The sequence below is a fragment of the Protopterus annectens genome, chromosome 15.part0, assembly GCF_019279795.1.
Source record: "Protopterus annectens isolate FY-2018-M chromosome 15.part0, PAN1.0, whole genome shotgun sequence".
Lineage (NCBI taxonomy): Eukaryota > Metazoa > Chordata > Ceratodontiformes > Protopteridae > Protopterus > Protopterus annectens.
In genome coordinates this window covers 198158533-198182630 of record NC_056749.1, presented here as the reverse complement: position 1 = coordinate 198182630, position 24098 = coordinate 198158533, and the positions used below count along the sequence as shown (strand labels likewise).

The 24098-nt window shown below is 42.3% G+C and overlaps 1 protein-coding gene across 1 annotated transcript in view; it reads left to right on the top strand.

Annotated features, from left to right (window-relative positions):
- The window catches only part of ZDHHC15 (zinc finger DHHC-type palmitoyltransferase 15), a 1138753-nt gene that overhangs the window by 62573 nt on the left and 1052082 nt on the right, over nucleotides 1-24098 (top strand). Inside the window, exon 2 of the mRNA XM_044057691.1 lies at nucleotides 15931-15957. Within this exon, the coding sequence (XP_043913626.1) occupies nucleotides 15931-15957 (27 nt within the window). The remainder of the gene's footprint in view (nucleotides 1-15930; nucleotides 15958-24098) is intronic.

The window sequence follows — 24098 nt, the reverse complement described above, 5'->3', positions numbered from 1 at the left end:
ATTTTCAGTGGTGGCCCGGGGAGAAAAGCTCCACTTGCATCAAAATGTTTATAAACACAATGGTATATACAAAGGCATTGGTACATTACAAAGCTTAGGCATACATTACATTTCATAGGATTTAGCATTTGAATACAAAAAAATCCAAGTGCAAACAGTTTGGGATATTCCTGATAAAATATGTCAAAGACACTATTAATTTTAAAGTCACACACACACAAATGTCACACAAAAATGCTAGTGTCTAACAGCAATGGATATTCATACAAAGTATGTACAAGGACACTCTTATTATGTAAAGTCTCACCAGAAGTCCTAGTGTAAGATGGCTATGGATAATCATTCAAAATATGTACAGGACATTAGTCCGCTGTATAGTCACATTAACTTTATTATCAATAGAGAAGACACAAGATTGTACTCATGAGAAGATAGGTGTTGAGGGAATGGTTTGGTAGTTAGTCTGGGTTGACACAGGGGCATAACCAGTGTGATTTAAGGTAGGGTTTTAGTTTGCTTTTAAATAGGTTAGCTGAGGCTAGTGAGGTTAGATGATTAGGGAGGCTGTTCCAGGTTTTACCCACTGTATTAGGGAACAATGCGTCATCAGCTGAATTATTGGATTTAGCCATTTGTACTAGTAATTTGTTAGATGAGCATAGGGTTTTGAGATTATTATAGGGGGTGATTAGGGTATTGAGTATTGGCGTATTTGTAGGTTGATACAGGATCTTATGGACTATTGTTAGTTGGTTGAAAAGTATTAGATTTGGCAATTCTAACCAGCCTAGTTAATTCAGATTGATACAGTTATGGGTCCTATAGGAGGACCCAGCTGCAAATCTGGCAATATTGTTGTAGGAGGTAGACAGTTTATTCAGGTTGCTTTTATATAATTTAGTATAGATAGGAGAGGCATATAGCAGGGTGGAGATGAGGTGGGTACGGGCTATAGTTGTCTTGGCTAGTGGAGTCAGAAAGGTTTTGATTCTGTAGAGGGAACCTAATTTTTTGTTCAGTGTTTTTATAGTGTTATTTATGTGAGGCTCAAAGGTGAGGTTATTATCAATAAGTACCCCAAGTAGTTTTGTAGTAGGATCAGGAGATATTCTTGTTCCATTACTAGAAGTAACAGTAAAGTTAAGTGGGGAGGCTCTATTGGTAGGGGTGAATAGTAGCATTTTTGTTTTTTTAGGGTTCAAGATTAAGACTTCGGTGTAGAAGCCAATTTTCAACTATGCTAATGGTGTTTTGGGTTAGGGACTGAAGTTCTGATGAGGAAGTGGCTGAGCATATAAGTGCGGAGTCTTCTGCATATTGGATACAGGTAGCTTGAGGAATTACAGATTGGAGGTCATTTGTGAAGATGGAGAAGAGGAGAAGACCCAATATCGAGCCTTGAGGGACACCTTTGGCAACTGGGAGGTGGGAAGATAAGGTATTTGCCCATAGTACAGCCTGTTGCCTGTTATTTAAGTAGGATTGAAACCATTGTATGGCAGGAGTATCCAATGACAAGTTTTTAAGTGCGTTTATGAGGAGGTGGTGGTTAACCATGTCAAAGGCTTTTGACAAATCAATAAAGAGGGCTGAGGATAGAGTGTCATTATTACGATTTCTATTAATGGTCAGTAAAGAATAAGAGAGCAGAGGTGGTGCTATGAAATGGTCTGAAGCCATGTTGGCAGGTGAATAATAAATTATTTTCAAGTAGGTGGCTTAAAAATTGTTTATGAATGCATTTCTCCATTACTTTTGCCAAAGAGGATAATATGGCTGTGGGCCTGTAGTTGGAAAACTCTTTGGAATTACCACCTTTATGCAGGGGGATAATGTGAGAAACTTTCCAGATAGATGGGATAGTTCCTTCCGAAATAGTTCTATTAATGAGGGTGGATATGGGGTAGGCTATGTTTTTTGCTGCTTTTTGCAGGTATTCTGCAGGTAGTAGGTCTGTAGAAAGAGTGGTGGGTTTAAGTTTCTGAAGAAGGTTATAGACAAGGGATGTGGGAACTGGTTGAAAATGAAGTAGAGGGGGGTTATAGGAGATGACAGGCATAGAGGATGTGGAGTTAGGAGATAGTTGATTGGCTAGGGATTGAATGGTTTCTGTGAAATAAGTGTTAAAAGAGTTGGCTATTTGAATGGGATTGTTGTGATCAGAGCCTAAGGGAGCAGGAGCGCCTGAGCGGCCTGGGTGTAGGAGGTTATTAATGCCTAACCAGAATTTTTGAGGATTATTTTTGGTGGGTTTTTTGAAGCTGGCAGTAGTAGTTTAGTTTGTCAGACAATATGGCTTTTTTTTGCTTAATTTCTTATCTGTCTGAACAATAATTGTTCTGAAGGGCTTTTTGTTGACCGCCAGCTGGCCCATAGTTTATTTCTTAAGAGGATTTTTTTTTGGTAGTTATGGTGAGGCAAGGGGCTGGTTTAGTCCTGGTTCTAATTTTGCGTGTTGGGGCATGACAATCAAGAATTGCTAAGAATTTTGAAATAAAGTATGTGACTGCATCATCTAGTGGGAGGTGTTGGAGGGGTGACCAGTCACAGGCACTAAGTTCTGTTTGAAAGCTATCAGGGTTAAAGTTTTTGTTATCCCTTATTGTCCTATAAATGGTTGATTTGGGAGTTTCAGTCTTATATCTGATTAAATAGGTGAGTGCGTGGTCGCTTATATCTTCAGGGAGGGTACCTGTTTTATAAGTTTGTTGGTGACTATTAGTGAGAATCCAGTCTAGGGTGCTTTCTTTGTTTTTTAAGTTTATTGGTTCTGGTAGGGGATGTGATGGTTTGAGTAAAATCATATAGGTTAATATGAGTAGAAGGCTGCTCAGATGAACAGGAATTCCAGTTTATATTAAAGTTACCCAATATTATGGTTTCTTGTGGGTAGTTGGTTGAGAGCCAACTGAGGATAGCTTCTAATGTGTTAGTATTATTGCCTGGGGGAAGGTAGATACAGATGATATATATGGATTTACATTTATTGAGTTAAATCTTGGATATAAGAATCTCTTCATTGCTAGATAGTGGAGGTTTGTGGTCTAGTAAGGTAACTTGTAATCCATTTTTATATAATGTAGCTACTCCTCCACCCTTCTTAACACTACGGTCAAGTCTCAGGATATCATAGCCAGGGGGAGTAACTACACTGTCTTGTATTGATGGCTTCAGTCATGTTTCAGTGAGACAGAGGAAGTCAAAAGAATGTACATCTATAAGGGCATGCAGGTGAGCAACTTTATTTATGCTACGAATATTAAGATGAGCTACGAATATTAAGATGAGCTATCAAAAGAGAGTTGGGGGGCCTAGTAGTCAGGTATGTGTTAGTAGGAGTTGCATCAAGGCTTTGTAGTTGAGCTAGAGGTTGGTCCAGGGTTTGGGTGTATGTCACCGTCTATAAGGGAGTGGTCCAGTATTCTCAGGGTGAGTTGTAAAAGTTTACAAATTAGGTTCTGGGATCTCCTGGCTTTAGGGCTATAATATGTAATGTGAGTAAATCTATGAAATTTGGCTGATGAATACTTTGGTGGACAAGAGGTGTTACAGGGACTATGGGGAAGGAGAAGTGTTTGTATAGAGGTTTCCTTATAGAGGTTGTGATATCTGAGATATTTGTGGTGTTCATAGAAAGTAAGTAGATAAGGTATAGTTAGAAAAGTTAGTAGTGAGAATAAAAGTAAAGGTTTGTGGTATGTTTAAGGCAGTTAAAGGAGGCATTTGTAGATTAAATTCAGTTGAGGTTGATATACAGGGGTAACTACAGATAGAATAGTAAGGTGGTGACTGTCAGGAAGTGAGTATTAGCTCTTTTAAGAGGAAGGAGTTTGTGATTGGTGGTGGTGCAAGGGGTGTATAAATGTAGGACTGCTGGGGGTGGGTGGAATTTGGGGGTAGGGTATGGGGAGCAGAGTGAGTCCGCAGGGCGAATGGAGCGGGTAGAGCCACAGAAGGAGTGAACCCTAGGAGAACAATCAGTAGAGCTGATTGCTAAGGTAAGATTAGGTGCGGAGAGGTAGGTGATAAAAACCTAGGTAGTAGAAAGAGTATGCAGAGTGGCTAGGCAGTGAGGAGTATAAAATAATAGGAGGGTATAGTGAGACTACAACTAAACAAGTAGGGAAGGATACAAGTTATTAACAGAGGTTAAAAAAGGGGAAGGGAGGCTAAGTTTGGGAACCGGTCGGTTTTAGCTGCTGGCTGTCCTGGCTAGTGAGAGTAAATTTACAAACCTACAGTATTACACACTATTATGTCTACAGATAGTGGTTTTAAAGCACATACTTTTTCTTATTTGATATATTCCCTTGAGGGACTGTTGCACAGGGAGAGATGGGTTCTGTTCCTTAGTATGGGGAGACCGCAGTATTATGTGGAAGAGGTTGCTATTCAGCAGGCAGGGCAAATTCTCATTAATACTTAACAATCAGCAATCAGGTGAATATATCGCAGAGTGCTGTTTTGGGGCCACATCTATTTGCTAGTTAATGTCAGATTTGACATCGGAGAAGGAAAGACCTCTGGCTGACTAAATTCAAGGATAACTGCAAGCTCCAAGCTGTAATCAACTCCCCCAAAGGTACTAAAGACCATCTATCTGGGTGTAAGGGGTGTAACTCAAACTTATGGCATTAGGATTGTGGTGTAAAGATTGCCAAGATTCAGCATCAGTTTAGGAAACTACCTCTCACACACGTACTGTCCAGGTGGCCCCCACCACCACACAAACACTTACACACTTAAAAGGCACCGTCATTGAAGAGCTAAACACATTCATAGGTAACACTAGATTCCTTTGACCACCATATATTCACTTTAGGGAAGCCTTCTACCTCACTCATCTGAAACTAAAGGGAATTTCCACTCTGTCTTAAGAGGTCATTACTCCCTGAACTCATCCCTCATCAGATTACAGTGCACCATTTGATACACAACTGTCCAAACACCTAACCCATCTTTAAAACTCCCGTAGCTTCTTCTCATTCTGAGATGAGCTTTCTGTGGTGCCCACCACATCTAAACTTTGTCTCTTTCTGTATCTCCCCCTCTCTCCTCTATCTTCTACAGACTTGTGTGGTGATCCATGCCTAGCCTGTGAAACTGTAAATGACCTACTCCTTCTTGACCTACATCACATTTTTAACAATGTACAATGGTATTACACTGCCCAGAATTTAATATTTAAAATTGAGCACTTTTGTCTTAAACACAACGTGGACTTCATGAAAACACATTACAAAAAAAAAAGTTTAACTTTCTTAAAACATAGCATGTTACAACTTCTACTAATTAATTACAATACAATGTTAATATTTATTAGTGAGTCATTAATATGTCTGAATTCATCATGATAAACTATGAAATCATACAAGATAAAAAAACACACACCACAGTCTGTGCATTTTTTTAAATGTGCATTCTGACGAAATCCATGTTACATTTAGAATGAAAGTGCTCATTTTAATAGAGTGTGGTTCAACAGCATTGTACTATATTAGTCTGCCACTTTTTTGATTATCTACTTTCATATTTAGTCTTACAGTACAAGGTAAGAGCTTCAATGTTCATTACAACATAAGTAGAACTTCTTGGCATGACAAGTCCCCCCCCCCAAAAAAAAATTTCCCACCTCAGAACAGAGTTTTGGTTTACAGCTGAAAACGTCTAAAGCCAATACCCCGTTGGGGATCCTTTTTTTTTCTCACATTAACCGATGTCTGAAAAAGTTAACAATGGTCTCGCCTGTGGAAAGCAAATACCACACCGAGACTTCCACTCCTATTGTGTCACTTGTTTAGGCTCAGATCACGATATCCCCCGTTGCTGGTTCTGTGCCTTCTTTAATGTGAGAACCATTCATTGTAGAGCTCTTCTTGTAGCCAGGGACTTTCATCTTCTGATTCCAAAATGGCATCAGTCAGCCAGCCTTCCGTAGACATTCCGAAGAAACGCAAAGATAAAGATACAGACAGACCACACAAGGCCAGGCCTTCTGACGACACTACAGCTAAGCAGGTAGTCAGTTCTCTGGAATTCAGTGAGGCGCTTTCGCAGCCCCTGATGCCAGATTTGATATCTTCGCAGGCCTCTACCAAGACCCTTTCGGAGTCTGGTATGCCACAGAAATCTTAGTCTTCCAAGCCTTTGGTTTTCTCTGCCTTAGTTGGATCTGGAGCTGCAGCGCAGGCACCGGCTTCCGAGGAGGCCTTTCGTACTACCGATTCCAGCCAAAAAAACAAATGTCTTCTCTTCAGAATACCGTTTCTGTCAGACTGATGGATTCACTTAGGCCTAGAGGCATGGCCATTCCCAGGAAGACTAACTAGCCACCATGTTGCTCTTGCTCCTCATCCCCAAACTCAAATGGTTAAAATGGCAGAGGATCTTGTCTCCCTTATCAGGGATTAGTCAAGCCACAACTTCTAAAAGGAAGTACTCACAGAACAGGATTCTGAGGAATCTGATTATTCAGATTTTGAAGAGGAACAACAACCTCTGACTGCTTATAAGGATTCAGATGCAGAAGAATCCATTCCCTCTGCCTCCCCACCAGAAGATCTTTCCTTTGTGGAAACCCTTCACACCCTCCGGGAACATTTCCATTGGGAATCCCAGGACTTCCCTCAGTCTAAGAAAAGACTAAGTTTCTAGACCTGCCCCAGCACAGACCTTTGGCCATCCCTCCAATCTTAGAGGTGGTTGATCATGTCTTCCAGGAATCCAGTTCAACTCCTGACGCCCTCCCACCTGCTCCCAGAAAACCTGACAAGTATTACAGAGTACGAGATTCTCACAAATACCTGTACAGAAATCCTGCTGCAGACCCGGAGGTCATTACAAAGGGACCAAAGGGAGCTAAGGCTAGTTCTGCAAAGAATCCTACTCCTTCTGACAAGGACTCCAGAGCTCTGGACAGATGGGGTAAAAAAAAAGTATACACCTCTGCAACCTTGGCTATTAGAGCTCTCAACTGTCAGTTCCACATGTTAAAATAACAAACTTTTGAAGTGTTAAAACAAAAAATTTCCACCTTTCCTGACTGTGCCAATTCGAAAGAGTTAGCAGATTTACTGCACTCTACTTGTCAACTGGCTAAACACTTGTTACACTGTGGATTTGATGCCCTAGAAGCCTCTAGCAGGGCAACAGTGTCAGGATCTGTCATTAGGAGACCTGAATGGTTGAAGGAACAACCTCTCCCTCATCATGTCATATCTAAATTACTTGATGCATCCTTGGATAAGGGCCGCTTCTTTGGAGAAAAAGCAGAAGAGGTGCTTAAAAAGATAAAGACAAAGCAAAATCTATGCAAATAGTAAAAGATTTCCTTCAGGTACAACTTCCTAGGTTCAGCAGGAATTTTCCCTCCGAACACTGGTCCTTTCCTGCACTTAGTAGACAGGGACAAGGTAAGCCCCGCAGGGACAGACCACCCACACTCCCACCCCAGGGACAGCAGAGAACCAAACAGTGGACCACTCCCACTCCAAAAGCAGGCCGTTCTAAGCCATCCATCTATGGCAAAAATTCTCAATGACTCCCCCCCCCCCCCCACCCTCTTTTCACTCACCAAAAACTAGGAGGAAGGCTCTCCCTCAACAAAGAAAATTGGCCATCTCTAACAAAGGACCAGTGGGTCGTGATCATTTTTCAGGGATACAAATTCTCTTTCAACAGACTCCCAATTCTAAGAGGGTACCCAGATTAACTCCAAATCGGTGGGCAGAGGCATTGAAACAAGTCCAAACTCTCCTAGCCCAAAGGGCAGTAGAACCTGTCCCCTGAGATCAAACAGGCAAAGGCTTTTATTCCAGACTATTCCTGGTTCCCATAAAAGAGGGCACTTGGCACCCCATCCTGGATCTATCCATTCTGAATACCTTCCTGGTGGTGCCCAAATTCAAAATGCTAACCTTACAGCTGCTGCTGCCTATGCTGATAAAAAATGCCTGGGTAGTAACCCTAGATCCAAAAGATGCCTACCTTCACATCCCCATAAAAGAATCCTGCAGGACATTCCTTCATTTCAGAGCAGGCTCACAACACTTTCAGTTCTCTGCAATACCCTTTGGCTTGTCTACTGCTCCCAGGGTATTCAGCAAATGTTTAACCCCGGCCATAGCCACCTGCAGGCACAAAAATATACAAAATTTACTCCTATCTGGACAACTGCCTCATTCAGGCAGACTGCAAAGAAAAGCTCCTCAAGGATCTCCTTTTTGTCAGAACCCTGCTAACCTCCTTAAGTACACCATCAACAAGAAGAAATCAAAGCAAACGCCCTCCAGGAAGATCATTTTCTTAGGACCACTGCGGGACACAGCATCCCAAATGGCCTTACTATCCCCAGAAAGCCAGAGCTTCTTGCCTCTTTCACCCAGCTGGCTTCCAGAACTCACCTCACTGCCAGGAAGTTCCTCCAAGCCTTTGGGTACATGGCATCTTGCATCCTAATTCCGCTGGCCAAGTTTCACATGAGAAGACTTCAGTGGTACCTAAAGAACCTGTCGTGTCCGCACTCTCAGCCTCTAGAGACCTCTCTCTCCCTCTGATCCTCTGTATAAGGACAGGGTTTCTCTGGTGGGCAAGGGCCTGTGTTCAGAATAAGGGTCTTTCCTTCACCCTTTGCCCAACTGGTCAGAAGATTACCACCGGCGGCTCAGACACAGCTTCAGGTGCTCACCTAGAAGGCAGGTGCACCCAAGGTCTTTGGGATGCACAGCACCTTCCCTTGCACATCAGCCTAAAGGAAATGGTGGCAGTACAAAAGGCTCCGACTTCCTTCAAACCCTAGCTCAAGCCCAGGGTTCTCATCAAAACAGACAACCCCACAGTAATGTGGTACAGCAACAAACAGAGAGGGACCCAGTCTTACCCTCTGTGCAGGCTAGCCATGAACCTATGGCTGACAGCCTCTTCCATGGGACTACACCTGATAGCCCAATACCTACCAGGGATCAACACCACCCTGGCAGACCACTTAAGCAGAAATTTACTGGACCCCCACGAATGGCAGCTCCACAGAAAAATCTTTTTACAGATCACTCAGGAGTGGGGGACTCCAGAGGTGGATCTCTTTGCTTCACACCTCAACCATCAGCTGAAAAGAAATCTGTACCAGGGAGTATCACCACCTTGCGTGGAAGGTGGATGCATTTACCTTCCCCTGGAACACCCTCTTTGTGTATGCATTCCCTCTTCTGCCTCTTATTCCAAAGGTACTGATCAAAATAAGGGAGGAGAGACCGAAAGCCATCCTCATTGCTCCTTACTGATGGGGGCATGACAAAATACAATATTTGGAGAAAAATAAATAAAATAGTAATATCAGCTGTTAAAGAAATTTGGATGGAAATGGACTAAGTACATGGAAAATTTTAACATTGAATAGATAGTACAGTGCAAGCAGTCAAAACGTTCATAGTTTTTTACTGTTATACAAAAGTCAAACCTATGTATATGGCCAGGTGAGAGGAAATGGACAAGTTTAACCCTCCAATACAAAAATTGTTTAAGAGAAAGTTAAGTAGCATAAATGTAATCTTCTGATTGGAATGGGGGGCGGGCAGTGGGTTGAGTATTCCAGGCTTAAAAAGGATACTATAACCAGCCGTGATTAGTGCACCTCACCTCAGCTCAAGGGAAACCAGTGCAAAAAAATGGTATTGACTCAAGGTTGCCAGGCTGGAGATATAAAAAGGGCTGACATTTTGGACACGGGCAAAGTGGAAGAATGCCTGTAATCAGGCATTATAAAATGAAAATTTTATGTATATATAGCAGAAGGCTTTTTGAAAACAAAGGAGGTAGAGAGGGTGGGGGAAAATTAAGCCATTAGGTATGGCTAAAACAAATACCATACTGGAGGGGCTGGAGAAGAAAAGCTGAGAACGAGATACTTGCAGCAGATAGAACTAGAAGGAAAAGCAGTAAAATATGAAAGGATCCAGTGAGTTACAACACTTGGCCATTTTAGCTAGACGTTTAGTATGGCTGTATACCAGAAAATAAATGCTTTTGGACTCTGGTGTCTGAGAGAACTTTGGGCATTTCTATAGACTGCAAAAAGGCGGATTCGATTCAGTCAATATTTACATGAAATAAATCCAAATAGATCACTGGACAGCCTGGTAGTAAAACAAACACCATTCTAATAAATTGTTCTATCCTTGAACAATATGTCTCCAAACTATGGAAAACCTCTTATATTATACCCACTACACAAAGGGGGACCCTCAACTGGCTTCTGCAATTCTAGACCAATTGCTGTACCCCCCCAGCCAAAATCATTGAGAAATGCATAAACAAACAACTCCTACAGTACTTACTAAACAGCAACCTCCTTTCTAAGACGCAACATGGTTTTCAACCTAAACAGTGCTACAACTGCATTAAAATTTACTTCACTGATACCCTTAACCAACTTGGAAACAGTGGTCAGTTTGTCTCTGCTATCTTCCTAGATATGTCGAAAGCATTTGACACCATTTCACATCAAAGGCTACTACCTGAACTAGCCTCTCAATCTATCCCAACCTGCCCTAACTTGGTTCTGTAGCTATCTTACTGATCGCCAACAAGCAGTCAAGTAGTCCAATACTCTCCCCCACTACCTATTAATGCAGGTGTCCCACAAAGGTCAGTCCTCAGACTATTACTGTTCTCTATATTCAATAACAAACTGTACTGTTCTACAAATAATGCCACAATTATCCAATATGCAGATGATTCCACCCTCATATGCCTGCCCCTACCCTTCCCAAATTACTTGAAAGACAAAGTGCATTTTTAGATGTTGAGAAATATCTCTCAAACTACCAAATAATTCTTAACCCAAACAAAACAAAGCTTATAATTTTTACAAACAACTCAAACAGAATAAGGTCAACCACCATTTGCTATCTACTCCTCTAATACCAAAGTACCACCTGTTGACCACACAAAACTTCTAGGAGTCACAATCAGTAACTCACTGACATTTGATATACACTTGGAGTTAAACCATAAAAAAGGACCACATTAAACTTTGTTCCCTCTACAGAGCCAAACCATTTCTCACCAATTCCACCAGGCAAGCCTTAGCCAGAACATACCTTCTCTCCGCTCTCTTGTATGCCTCACCCATACTTACAAATCTTAAAGTCAGAATTAACTAAACTGGAGGCCTGTTATAACAAAGTAGCTAGGTTTGCTCTTAATCTCCCCAATAGAACACACTGTACTGCCATACACAAGTTAAACTCGGTTCAACTTCCCACTTACTGTGTGTAAATCAACTAACTAACTGTTGCCCACTCAGTTGTAGCTCAACCCAGTAACTGTCTAGCCCTCCAAAACCTAGTTCAACCATAATGTAGCAACAGGTCTCCAAGATACTCTGATAAACTGCTACTGCAAGTCAGTAAGGCAAATAATTCTTCAGGCAAGTCACAATACTCACATAAGATATCAAAAATCTGGAACACAATCCCTCAACATATTCTTAACTCAAACAACTAAGAAATTCAAACGTTTGTTCATGGATCATTTCAGAAGTAAATGCTTATGGGTAAAAAACCTTCCTATACCTTTCGTCTCTTATTGTCCAACTATAATTCTATTCCAACACAGTCAATGTACCCAGACTCACTGTGTTCCTCTTTATCTAGTACACTTACTCCGTTATTCTTAAATTCCCCTTACCCATACCTCCCACACTATTTCGGAATCACTCTGTAATAGCAGTTAAATAACTCTTTGCAGCTTTCTCTTTTTTCACATTTGCACTGTTTAACATTAATGAATCTTAAACTTGTGTTTATCAGTTTTTATGTTTGTTGGTTGTTTTGTTCTTCTTTTGGCTTTTCCCAGTTAGGGGTCGCCACAATGGACCTCCAGTCCACTAATGATTGGCAGTAGATTTTTTACGGGTGCCAGCTCGACGCCCAACCTTCAGCAAAGGCACGCCCATTTTACGCAAGTCTTTCAAACGCCACACGACCGCAGGGAGGACATGCAGAGTCCACACAGAAAGCGCTCCAGCCGAGAATCGTACGGGAGAACCTCTTGCTGTGAGGCAACAATGCTACTGCTGCACCACAACCTTTTGCTGTGAGGCAACAACGCTACTGCTGCACCACCGCGGCTTGTTTTATCAGTTTTTATAACTATGTATAAGCGTTTGTGCTTTTTTGTCTTGTAAATTTTTGTAACTGTATTGTATTTGTATATTTTTTTGCAAATTCTTAGTTTTTTGTCTGTGTACTGTATGTGGAGCTTTTCTCCCCGGGCCTCCGCTGAAAATGGGCCTTTGGCCCAGTCGGACACTCTTGGTAAACAAATGTTAAATAAATAATTTGTCCACATAATGCGAAGATACAATTCACAATAAAAGACAGTGATGCTGGAAATGATCAAAAGGCAAACGAAAGAGTGGCAGAGTGCAAGGTGGATGGACATCATTATTGAAGAAATGGATACAAGTTGGCAAGATTCTGAAAGCAGCATTTTACAGTTAGGACAAGTGTGCTCTAAAGTCCTTGAGGTTATGAAGATTCTTATTCAACTAAGCAGTATATATGCAGACACAACCAACATCAGACCCATAGCTATACTCTCTCCCCTCTCTAAAATTCTTGAGAAAACCATCCACTCAGCTCCTCTCTCCTACCCAGCACGGCTTCCGCCCTGGCCACAGCACCATGACAGCCCTCCTTTCCTTCCTTGAAACAGTCAACCTAGCACTTAAGTGGCAAATACGTATCTTCTCTATTTTTTGACCTCTCAAAGGCATTCGACACAATCTCCCATTCCCTTCTCCTGTCCCAGCTCTCACAACTGCATCTATCTCCCTCAGCCCTTGACTGGTTCACCAGCTACCTTTCCATGTGCCAACAGGCTGTACAATGGAAAGAATCAACCTCCCCTTTCTTACCTACACCCACAGAAGTTCCCCAAGGATCAGTACTTGGCCCCCTCCTCTTCAACTTATTCATTAACAACTTCCACCTCTCTATCCCTGAGGCCTCAATCATCCAATACGCAGATGACTCCACTATCATCTGCTCAGCCTCCTGCCCCTCCAAACTTCTACTCTATACCCAAACAGCTTTCTCCAAAACTGAAACATGGATGCAATCTCATCACCTGGCCCTAAATGCCAACAAAACAAAACTTATGATACTCACTCCCACCAAAACCTCCCAGTTCCACAAGGCCCAGTTTTCCATCAAACGTCACAATAACACCCGTCTAGAAATAGTTCCTAGTACAAAGCTACTTGGAATTACCATCGATGAAAACCTAAAATTCGACTCCCACATCCTCTCAACAATCAAAAAAACCCACCAGAAAATCTGTCTCCTCTACAGACATAACTACTACCTTACTCCATACTCTCGTCATACCCTTGCATCTACCTTCCTTCTCCCCTCTCTCTTATATGGTGCTCCCCTATTCTCCAACCTACAACTTGGTCTTTGTTCTAAACACGAATCCTGTTGCAACAAAATCTGCAAATTTGCAAACAATTCTACGAACTCTTCCCATCACTGTCACTCCCTACACACCCCAAACTGGCTAGAACTCCACAACCACCTAAAGTACCTACAACTTACAACAGCCCACAAACTCATCTTTTTAAACCAACAGAATGCTCCTCTCTTGCTAAATCTCTAACACCCTGTACACCTACCCACACCCTGAGATTCAAAGGCCAAAACCTCCTACATGTATACAAACCTATCCACCCTCCTGGCAAACTATTACTATCCCACACCGTAGCCAAGCTATGGAACAATCTCCCCACACCACTACGTAATCTACCTAACCAGAGCAACTTCAAATCCATGCTTCTCTCCCATCTCTCCTCCAAATGGGAATGTCCTTCACATGCTGCCACCTAAAGCACCCACACTACTAACTCCACACCTAAAATCATTACTTATTTACCATGTTTAACAAACCTCATAGATCTTGCTCAGAACATCTTTCCAAAAATCATTTGCATACGTACCTCTGGCCTACCTTACTCGTATTCTCAAACTGACAAGCTCTAAATTGCAAACCAGTGTATATATATATTACTTGTAAAACTGTTACTCCTGTACAGACTAATATTGACTCATGCTACTCGCTTAATCTATTATAAATGTGGCAAGTCTCTGTAATTCTGCCTTTGTAAACTCGCAACTGTTTGAACTTGCATCATATAATGATGCATATTCTGTATACTTAGATATATTATAATGATGTAAACTTATATACTTTATATTATGTACTGGAGCTTTTCTCCTCGGGTCTCCACTGAAAATGGGCCACTAGCCCAGCTGGACTAACCCGGTTAACAAACAATAAATAAATAAAATAAATATAATTTTATGTCTCAATGTAGCATTGTTTGAAATGTGCTGTGCTTGACCAGTTCATTATTGTTTGATGTCAAATTACAGGCTGAGTGAAAAGTATATGTAGCCGTGTTCCTAACCCATGTCTTAACTGAAAAGTGGGCTGCTCTGGAGACCTTATTGTTAATAAAAATGAAATATTGTGGCAGTAGAATACCTCCACATTAATGCAGGACAAGTTGTGCTATGTTGATATAGAGAGACCTTTGTTTAATTGTAAACAACCTGAACTGGAAAAACTAGGACCTTAATACTTACAGGGAATACATATATCACACTGGAATTAAATAGAGGCAGTATACTAGTGAAACTGAAGAATGGCTCAAAAGTAAAAACAAGTTCACTTCTGAATATAACGAAGTTCATAATAATCAGGTGGGATTCGTAGGGGGTGGTCTATGTAAACCATTTATTCTAAGATTCCTTATCCATTTTCTTAGTCCATCTCTTTATTTCCATCTTAAATTTAGTTAAGATGCCATGGTATCTCCCAACTCTAGTTCATTTGATGGTTCTTTGGCAAATTGGTGAAGAACCATGAAAGTAGTTGTGCACTACTACTTTTGTCACACTTTTTAATATGTGTTTCAGTATGGAGTCCAGTAAGCAATTCTCAGCAAACCCAAATGAAAAAAAAAAAAATTAAGAATGGATTTCTTTGGGCATAACTGGGTTAAGAGGAGAATGTAGTTCTCATTTTTGTTCATTATAGAATAGACTGAGACAACACTGTACCAATATATAAAACCTTTCAGCTATGCTTATGAGAGTTGGCCTTTTAAGGTTGGGGCATAAGCTTTAGTGGTGGTAGTAGTAGAAATTATATGGGTGGTGCAGCGGTAGCGTTGTTGCCTCACAGCAAGAGGTTCTCCCGTTCGATTCTTGGCTGGAGTGCGGGGAGTGCCTTCTGTGTGGAGTCTGCATGTCCTCCCTACGGTTGGATGGGCGTTCGAAAGACATGCGTAAATGGGCATGCCTTCGTGGAAGGTTGAACATTGAGCTGGCACCTCGACGTTCGTAAAAATCTACTGCCAATCATTAGCGGACTGGAGTTCCGCTGTGGCGACCCCTAACTGGGAAAAGCCGAAAGACAACAAAAATAGTAGAAATTATATAATCTTTGCCTGTTCCGATAGTAGTAACTAGGCTTGAACTTGGATGCACTATTGCTTCTTCAGCCTTGGAGTGGATTTCTTGCAGCTTAAGTATGAACATCTTGATTTGCTGTAATTGTTGACATATGGCTTTACAATTTTATTCTTGGTTATGTCTGATTACAAGTAGTACAGTTGCAGAAAATTTGAGTATTTTGTTGACTGGGAAATGATTTGTATGATATTTTGGTGCCATTTTAAATATCAAGCTTTTTTGGTTTATACTTAAGCATGTACTAAACACAAACATGTTAGCCAGTCAGATTTGCCAGCTACTTTTAAGTTGCTCAGATATTGGTTATTTATTAGGATTAAAATGTGATTATTGTACTTGCTGCTTCCTTAACCATTTGATTCAGACAGTGAAATATTTATTTTTCTCTCTGCAGTTACGCTGACTAACATACCAGAAAAAGGTAAGAAACGCATTTTACACCATTGCTGAAATTAACCAACAGTTTTAACAGTTTCAGTTTTGTGAAAATACCAATATAAACTGAGGATTAGAGAGGTCTCTGGTTGTCTAAAATCAGCTGTGGCTGTGTATATTGAGGTGGGCCTGTATTGTGCGATCAGATTTTCCATGCATCAACTTTTGGCAAGACTCAAGTACCATAGACCCTCTGAGCTGTGTAGAGGTATTAAAAGTGCCTCTGCCTTCAATCGCTTATCAAACAGATAATCAAATGCCTTCACCTCCCTGTCAAGTGTTGTGGTACTCATTTGTGAAAAGTACAAAAAAAAAAAAAAAAAAGAGAGATTTAAATGTATATATTTAAAAATGTGGAAGAGACTGCATACAGTAAATACAATTTTACTGTGCCTATTTGGTGCCTGGCATGATTTTAAACTTGAAAACACCTTGTGGTGTAGGACACATTAGTCAAACTATATCTAATACAAGCTGCAGTTTTTTTTGTTTTACTTGTAGATCCCATTGCTCAACTGTTGATTTAAGGTAGGCTCTTATAAGAAATGTACATACTATTGCAGACAATGCGGCATGTAAAAACAATGACAATATTTTTCAGCTCAATACCTCTACAGGTGTGAAGTGGCCTACTTGGTGACCTTGTGAGAAGTGCCACATTAGGATGAGCTATAGCTGAAGACCAGACTTACTGCGACATATAGATGCTTGTGCAGGAGACCAACCAAATGCAAGCTTTTTCACAGTAACTGCTATATTACAGATGAATCCTTAATTAGGAAATGTTGTACAAGACCACCACTCATTTTTCAGTACAAGCACTGCAGAGTTTGAGTATTTAAAATAAATAAATAAAAATGTATGAAATATTTTATCTTTTAAACATTAACAAAAAAATGAACACCCGGAAGAGTACAGAACCAAAAAATAAAAAAAAACTCTTCAGCAAATGGCTGTTCGCCAATAAAACAAAACCAAAAGTAAAAACTTTAATATTAAATTAATATGTGATTAAGCACTTTAGTCATAGATCTGACATCTTCAGAACCACAGGTTAAAATCAGAGTACACAGTTAAATACAATCTAAGTCAAACTCTTCCCCCGTGCCCAACCAATCAACAGTCGTTACAATATATATCTTAAAGAAATATACATGTAACAAGTAAAACCTATGTAAATTGTGTTCAAAAAACCCTTTTTGAGGGGAGATTTTAGAACTTAAGTTAACACTTCCCTGTGTCTCTTCTTAAGCTCCCTAATAGAGACACAGTCAGTAAATACCAGGGTGCTCCATGGCGTTTACAGCCACATCATCTCCTTGTGCAGTAAAAGATTCTTCCAGTCACCACAAAAGGGGCCACTGTAAATTTACTGTAACACCAAAAACCTGAACATGGTAAAGTTTTCACACTCCGTAACTGTGCCTTACCAATGCACTTACTGTTAAGTTTGGTAATGCTGTACAGATGCTGATAAATCCTACAGTTCAACCAGTTGTCAGTCTTGCCATCATAGAAGGCCTGGCATGACTGACAGGTTGCTAAATATACCACCCTTGCCGATTGACCGTTAAACTTGCCACCCCTTAACCAGTTTTTAGCTAATTCGCCAAGCCACCCAGTGTAGTTGTCCTCATGTAGTTACATTGTCGGCCCTTACCACATTTTAGGGTAACCGGCCAACCACCACTGTGTGCCAGGGGTGTCCGCTCCAACAGACTTTATGTTGTGTTGACTTTTGTAAGTAAAACTAGTCAGACTGGCAAATACTACTAGTGTGTTCATCACAATTAAACATGGACCAGTTTTTCTTAATGGACGATGTTCTTCGTGTTTCACTGTTGCAGTCCTCACACTTGGGTTATCCTGCCAGGGGTAGCCCTCAGTCGGCCCGAATACCAGAGGCTTAGTATTTCTGCGTCAGTTGCTGTTGCTCCAGGACTGACGTAAGGTCGTCAGTGGTATAAAAATAGGCAGCTGACGCCATTACATCAGCCTTTCTTGCCAAAGAGCTGGAAGCTGAAGCAGTTCTCACGAGTGCCAGTTGGCCACTACCCGAGTTTTTGTTTCCGAATTTGAAGTCAAAGTCTTCTAAAGCCAAGTATCTCATTGGGGATCCTTTTTTCTTGCTCTAACCGATGTCAGAAAAAGTTGACAATGGTCTCGCCTGTGGAAAGCAAATACCACACCGAGATTTTCATTCTTACTGCGTCACTTGTTTAGGCCCGGACCATGACGTCCCTCTCTGCATCACTTGTTTAGGCCCAGGCCATGACATCCCTCTCTGTCAGTTTTGTGCTTTGTTCAGTGCCAGAACTGTACGTCATCAGGCCCTTATCATAGCAAAATACTTTCGCTGTTGATCTCCATATTCTGAAATGGCTTCAGTAAGCCATCCGACTACCAGTCTTCCAAAAAAAAAACGTAAGGATAAAGACAGAGACAGACTGCACAGGTCCAGAACTGCCAATGATGCTTCCATTAAGCTAGTTGCCAGTTCACTGGTACTCAGTGAGGCACTTTCACAGCCCCTGATGCCCGCGTCTATGGATTCACAGGCCGCTACTGAGACCCGTTCGGAGTCCAGTATTCCACGAGACTTCTCTTTGACTACAGAGCCATGGATGTCTCTACCTTGGATGGGTCTGGAGCCGCTGTGCAGGCACCGGCTTCAGAGGAAGTTCTTCGTACTACCGATATTAGACATAAACTGACTTCACTTTTTCAGTTCTTTCTAAAACTACAGAGTTTCTAAGGCCCAGGGTACGAACTACACCTAAAAAACAGACGATCCAAGCTCAAGCGCCTGCTTCCATGCCTCAATCTCAAATGCTTAAAATGGCGGAAGACCTTATCATGCTGATTAGGGGAAGTCAGCCTACCCTGCTAAAAGAAAGAGACTTGTCCCCAGCACCTTTATCCGACCAAAAGTCCAACGCCTCTGAGGTTTCTGATTATGAAGGCATGTCCTTACCTGCTTTTGAGGATTCAGAATCGGAGGAATCCATTCCTTCTGTCTCTCGTCCAGAGGATTTTTCTTTTGGTGAAACCTTGCATACCTTGAGAGCATTTCCATTGGGAATGCCAGGATTATCCTCGGTCCAAAAAGAGACTCTGGGAATTTTTAGGTTTACCACAGCAGAGGCCCTTAGCTATTCCTCCTGTGCTGGATGTTGTGGATGATGTCTAAATGGAATCCAGTCTAACTCTTGATTATCTACCTCCTGTTCCCAGGAAACCTGACTGGTATTGCAGAGTCTCTGACTCGCACAAATTTTTCTTTTCAAAAATCCTACTGCTGCTCCAGACGTCATCTTCCTAGGACCTAAAGGAATAAAAGCAACCACAGCTAAGAATCCCACTCCTTCGGACAGAGATTCCCGAGCTTTAGACAGATGGGATAAAAAAGTATACACCTCTGCAACTCTTGCCATTAGAGCATTAAATTGTCAGTTCCGCATGCTGAAATACCAGCAACATACAGTGGAACTTATTAAACAAAAATGATCTACCTTCCCAGACTGTGCAGAAAATAAAGAATTATAGGTGCTTATGTATTATGCAAGCCAAGTTTCTAAGCATACCCTGCAATGTGGGTTTGACACCCTAGATGCATCCTGCAGGGCAGCAGTCACAGGATGTCCTTCAAGGATGCATCTGCAGTCCTTACAAATGGGTTGTCCTGTCGTCAGGCAGCCCTTCGGTCGGCCGGATTCCAAAGTCTGGGTCTGGCCTCGGCTGGTGTCGCACTTCACCCGACGTCATAGCTGCAGTTATTCGGGTGTAAAGGCATCAGCCGACGCCATTTTCCTCAGTCTTTCTTGCCGCGTGGCGCCTGAAGCAGAAGCTGTTCGCAAGTGCCGGTCGGTCAGATCCAGAGATTACTACTACCGAATACTACTTCGAAGACTTCTAAAAAGCTAAGTACCCCGTTGGGGACTCTTTCTTGCCTCAGCCGATGTCAGAGAAAGTGAATAACTGTTTATCTTGTGGGAAACAAATACCTCATAAAGATTTCCACTCCTACTGTATACATTGCTTAGGCCCAGACCACGACGTAGCAGCTTGTCTAGCCTGCGCTTCTTTTAACAGACGGACGCTTAGACGTCGGTCGGAGTTTGCTGAACAAATTTTCGGCTCTGATTTTGCCTACATTATGCCGTCGGATCCTCCGACTAAGCAAATTTCCAAAAAACGAAAAGAAAAGGACCGACACTCGCGGTCCGCGGTCTCGGCCGGAACCGCGATTAAGCAAACCACGAGTGTCTCGGTTTCGGCCAAAACCGAGCAAGCGGTTCTTTCTCCAGCCGAAACCATGCCTTCTACAGAGGCCTCCTCTAACCTGGTAGAATCTGCTTCTGAAATCCAGCCTTCTGTTGCGGTTTCTCAGGAATTATCAGACACAATTCCCCTGGATATTTCAACCCCTGCACGTGGAGCTGCTAGGCCTCCTGCAGCCATGTCTATTAAGGCCTTTGCCAGGGTTAAAGCAGCCAGAGCTTCAAAATCTGTGTCTGCCAAACCCCCCTCACACAGGCCCAGCACTAGCTCTCGTATGCTATCTTTGGCTGAGGATTTAATTTCTTTAATTCGTGGATCCCAGCCTCATCCAGACAGGTCCTCTCTCCCTCCTCCAGAAAAGAGACCTAGAGCAGAGCCCCCTGAACCAGTATCCACTGATGGTTCCTCTGATGAATCAGAACATACAGACCTTCCTGAGGCTTCTTATTCTCCTTACGAAGACTCTGATGCTGAAGAGTCCATTCCTTCAGCCTCTCCACCTGAGGAATTTTCCTTTGGGGAAACCTTGCATGCTATGAGGGAACAATTTCAGTGGCAGGGCCAAGATTTCTCAGACTTATTTGCCACAACATAGGCCTTTAGCTATACCTCCAGTTCTTTCTGTTGTAGATGATGCATTTAATGATGCTTGCACTGCTCCTGATTCATTACCTACGGCTCCTGCTAAGCCCGATAGGTTCTACAGGGTCCCGGACACTCATCACCATTTATACAAGGCTCCTTTTGCAGATCCAGAGACCATCGCCCAGGGCCCTAAAGCTGTAGCTGCTACTTCTACTAAAACCCCTCCCTCTGAAAGGGAATCCAGGTCCTTGGAGAGATGGGGTAAAAAGTTTACACTTCTGCTACCTTGTCAGCTAGGGCTTTGAACTGCCAATTTCATATGATTCAATATCAAGAGTTTATGCTTGACCAGTTAACTAAAAAGCTTTCCTCTGAAGAATCTTTAGATAAAAATATGTTCAGGAAATGGTACATAACATACAGCAGGTTAGTAACCATTCTTTAAAATGTGGCTATGATGCACTGGAGGCTTCCTTTAGATCAGCCATGACTGGCACAATTATCAGGAGACATGCATGGTTGAAAGAACAGGCATTACCAGACCATGTCAAATCAAAGCTTTTGGATGCACCCATGGACAAGGTCAATTTATTTGGTTCCCCTGCTCAGCAGGTGCTAAAAAAGATGGAAGAGAAGGCGAAATCTGTACAAACGGTGAAAGATTTCTTACAGGTTCAACCTCCAAGGTTTAGCAGGAACTGGCCATCCAAGAATTGGTCCTTTCCGGACTCCTCTAAGGCTCAGAGAGGCAGGAATAGGCGTTCAAGAGGCAGAAACCAATCCAGGGGTGCCTACAGGGACGCCAATGGCAAGGTAACAACCAGCGAGGCACAGACGCAGCCACCACCACTACAACAACTCAATCACAGTGACATGACAGTGGCACCGCCTACCAGGGAACAACTAGAAGCACCCTTAGCGGAAAACTAACCTTATTCTCAAAAAACTGGCATTGCATCACAAGGGAAAATGGATTTTGCAAACTATAGACCAAGGTTACAGGTTCCATTTCCATACTCTACCAGGGAAGAGAGGAATGCCAAACCTACCACCTACTCAAAGAACAAAAGCTCTAAAACAAATATCTCAGCTATTAAGAATGAGAGCTGTGGAAAGGGTACCATCTATGGAGCAAGGAAAGGGATTTTACTCCAAACTCTTCCTGGTACCAAGAAAAGAAAACAAATGGAGACCCATTCTAGACCTGTCCGCTTTAAACACATTCCTTATTGTTCCAAAATTCAAAATGCTGACCCTACAGCAGCTTCTTCCCATGCTGGGCAAGGAGTCTTGGCTGGTAACTCTAGATCTCAAGGAGGCATACCTGCACGTCCCCATAAGACCAATTTGCAGAAGATACCTCAGATTTCTTGCAGGATCAGAGCATTATCAATTTTCAGCATTGCCCTTTGGCTTATCTACTGCACCCAGAGTGTTCACGAAATGCCTGGCATCAGTAATTGCTCATTGCAGACTTCAGGGAATCCAAATTTATCCCTACCTGGACGACTGCCTGATACAAGCGGACAACAAAAGCAAGCTAGCAGAAGACTTACAAAGAGTCATTTACCTGCTGCAAGCCTTGGGATATACAGTCAATATAAAAAGTCAAGGCTGATTCCATCCCAAAGAATAACCTTTCTGGGTGCAGAGCTGGACACATCAAAACAAATGGCATTCCTAACTGCAGAAAAGAAAGAGCAACTACCCCTCTACTTCTTGGCATTAACAAAGCAGAACCACCTAACTGCAAGAAAAGTACTGCAAGCTCTAGGCTTCATGGCATCCTGCATAATTCTGGTCCCTCATGCCAGACTGCATATGAGAAAGCTACAGTGGTACCTAAGGAATTTGTGGTCCCAACACAAGCACAGCCTAGAAACCAAAATCCCAATAATCCCATGCCTGAAACAAGAGTTCCTATGGTGGGCTCAGGCCTGTCAATCAAACACAGGATTGCCCTTCTGCAACAGCCAACCAAGCCAAACCATCACGACAGATGCCTCAGACCTCGGTTGGGGAGCACACATGGAGGGCAAATGCATACAAGGCTTATGGACTCAAGACCAGCTGCGCCTACACATAAATCTAAAGGAAATGCTGGCAGTAAAATTGGCAATCCAGTCATTCAGACCATTTCTCCAAGAAGGTCAGTTGATGACAAGGACAGACAACACCACAGTTATGTGGTACATCAACAAACAGGGGGGCACCCATTCATATCCTCTATGCCGGCTGGCACTGGACCTATGGGATGTGGCCCTGAGCTACAACATTCAGTTACAAGCAATTTTTGTACCGGAAAAGAAAACATTCTAGCAGACATATTAAGCAGAACAACCACAGATGCCCACGAATGGATGCTTCATCCGGACATCTTCAAAGCCATCACAAGGGAATGGGGATTACCACAAATAGACTTGTTTGCATCCCCATTCAATCACCAGCTAAAGAAATTCTGCACAAGGACGTACCACCCACTTGCTTGGAAGGTGGACTCCCTATCTTTCAGTTGGAAAAACCTTACAGCATACGCATTTCCACCACTTCCTTTGATGCACAAGGTGCTTCTGAAGATCAAAGAGGACCGTCCAAGGATCATTCTGATAGCTCCAGACTGGCCAAGACAACATTGGTACCCATTGCTGAGGAGCATGTCTCGGGAACAAATATGGACACTACCCCTGATCCCATTACTGTTAACACAGAACAACTACAACATCCTGCATCCAAACCTGAAAACTCTGCAGTTAACTGCCTGGAACATTACATAACAGCAATTAACCCAAACTTATCCCAAAGGGTTAAAGACATAATCCTGGAGGCGCGCAGACCTTCAACAAGAAAGAATTATGCAGCAAAATGGAAAAGATATCTCATTTGGAGTACTGCAAAGGGAGAAAATTTGACTCTGGTAAACATGGCCAACATCCTGGAGTACTTGGCAGAGCTCTTCCACACAGGCCTGTCCTATTCTTCCATCAAGATACATGCATCAGCTATTTCAGCACAATATAGCTTGGATCCTCCTGTCTTCTCTCATCCCCTGCTCAGACAGTTTCTGAGAGGAATTAAAAATGTAAAACCTCCCAGGAAACCACCATTGCCAGCATGGGACTTGAACTTTGTGCTAGAAAAATTGACACTTCCTCCTTTCGAACCAGCAGCAACAACAGAATTACAATACTTATCCTGGAAGACTGCTTTCCTGCTGGCAATAACTTCAGCAAGGAGGGTCTCTGAACTACAGGCATTAATGGC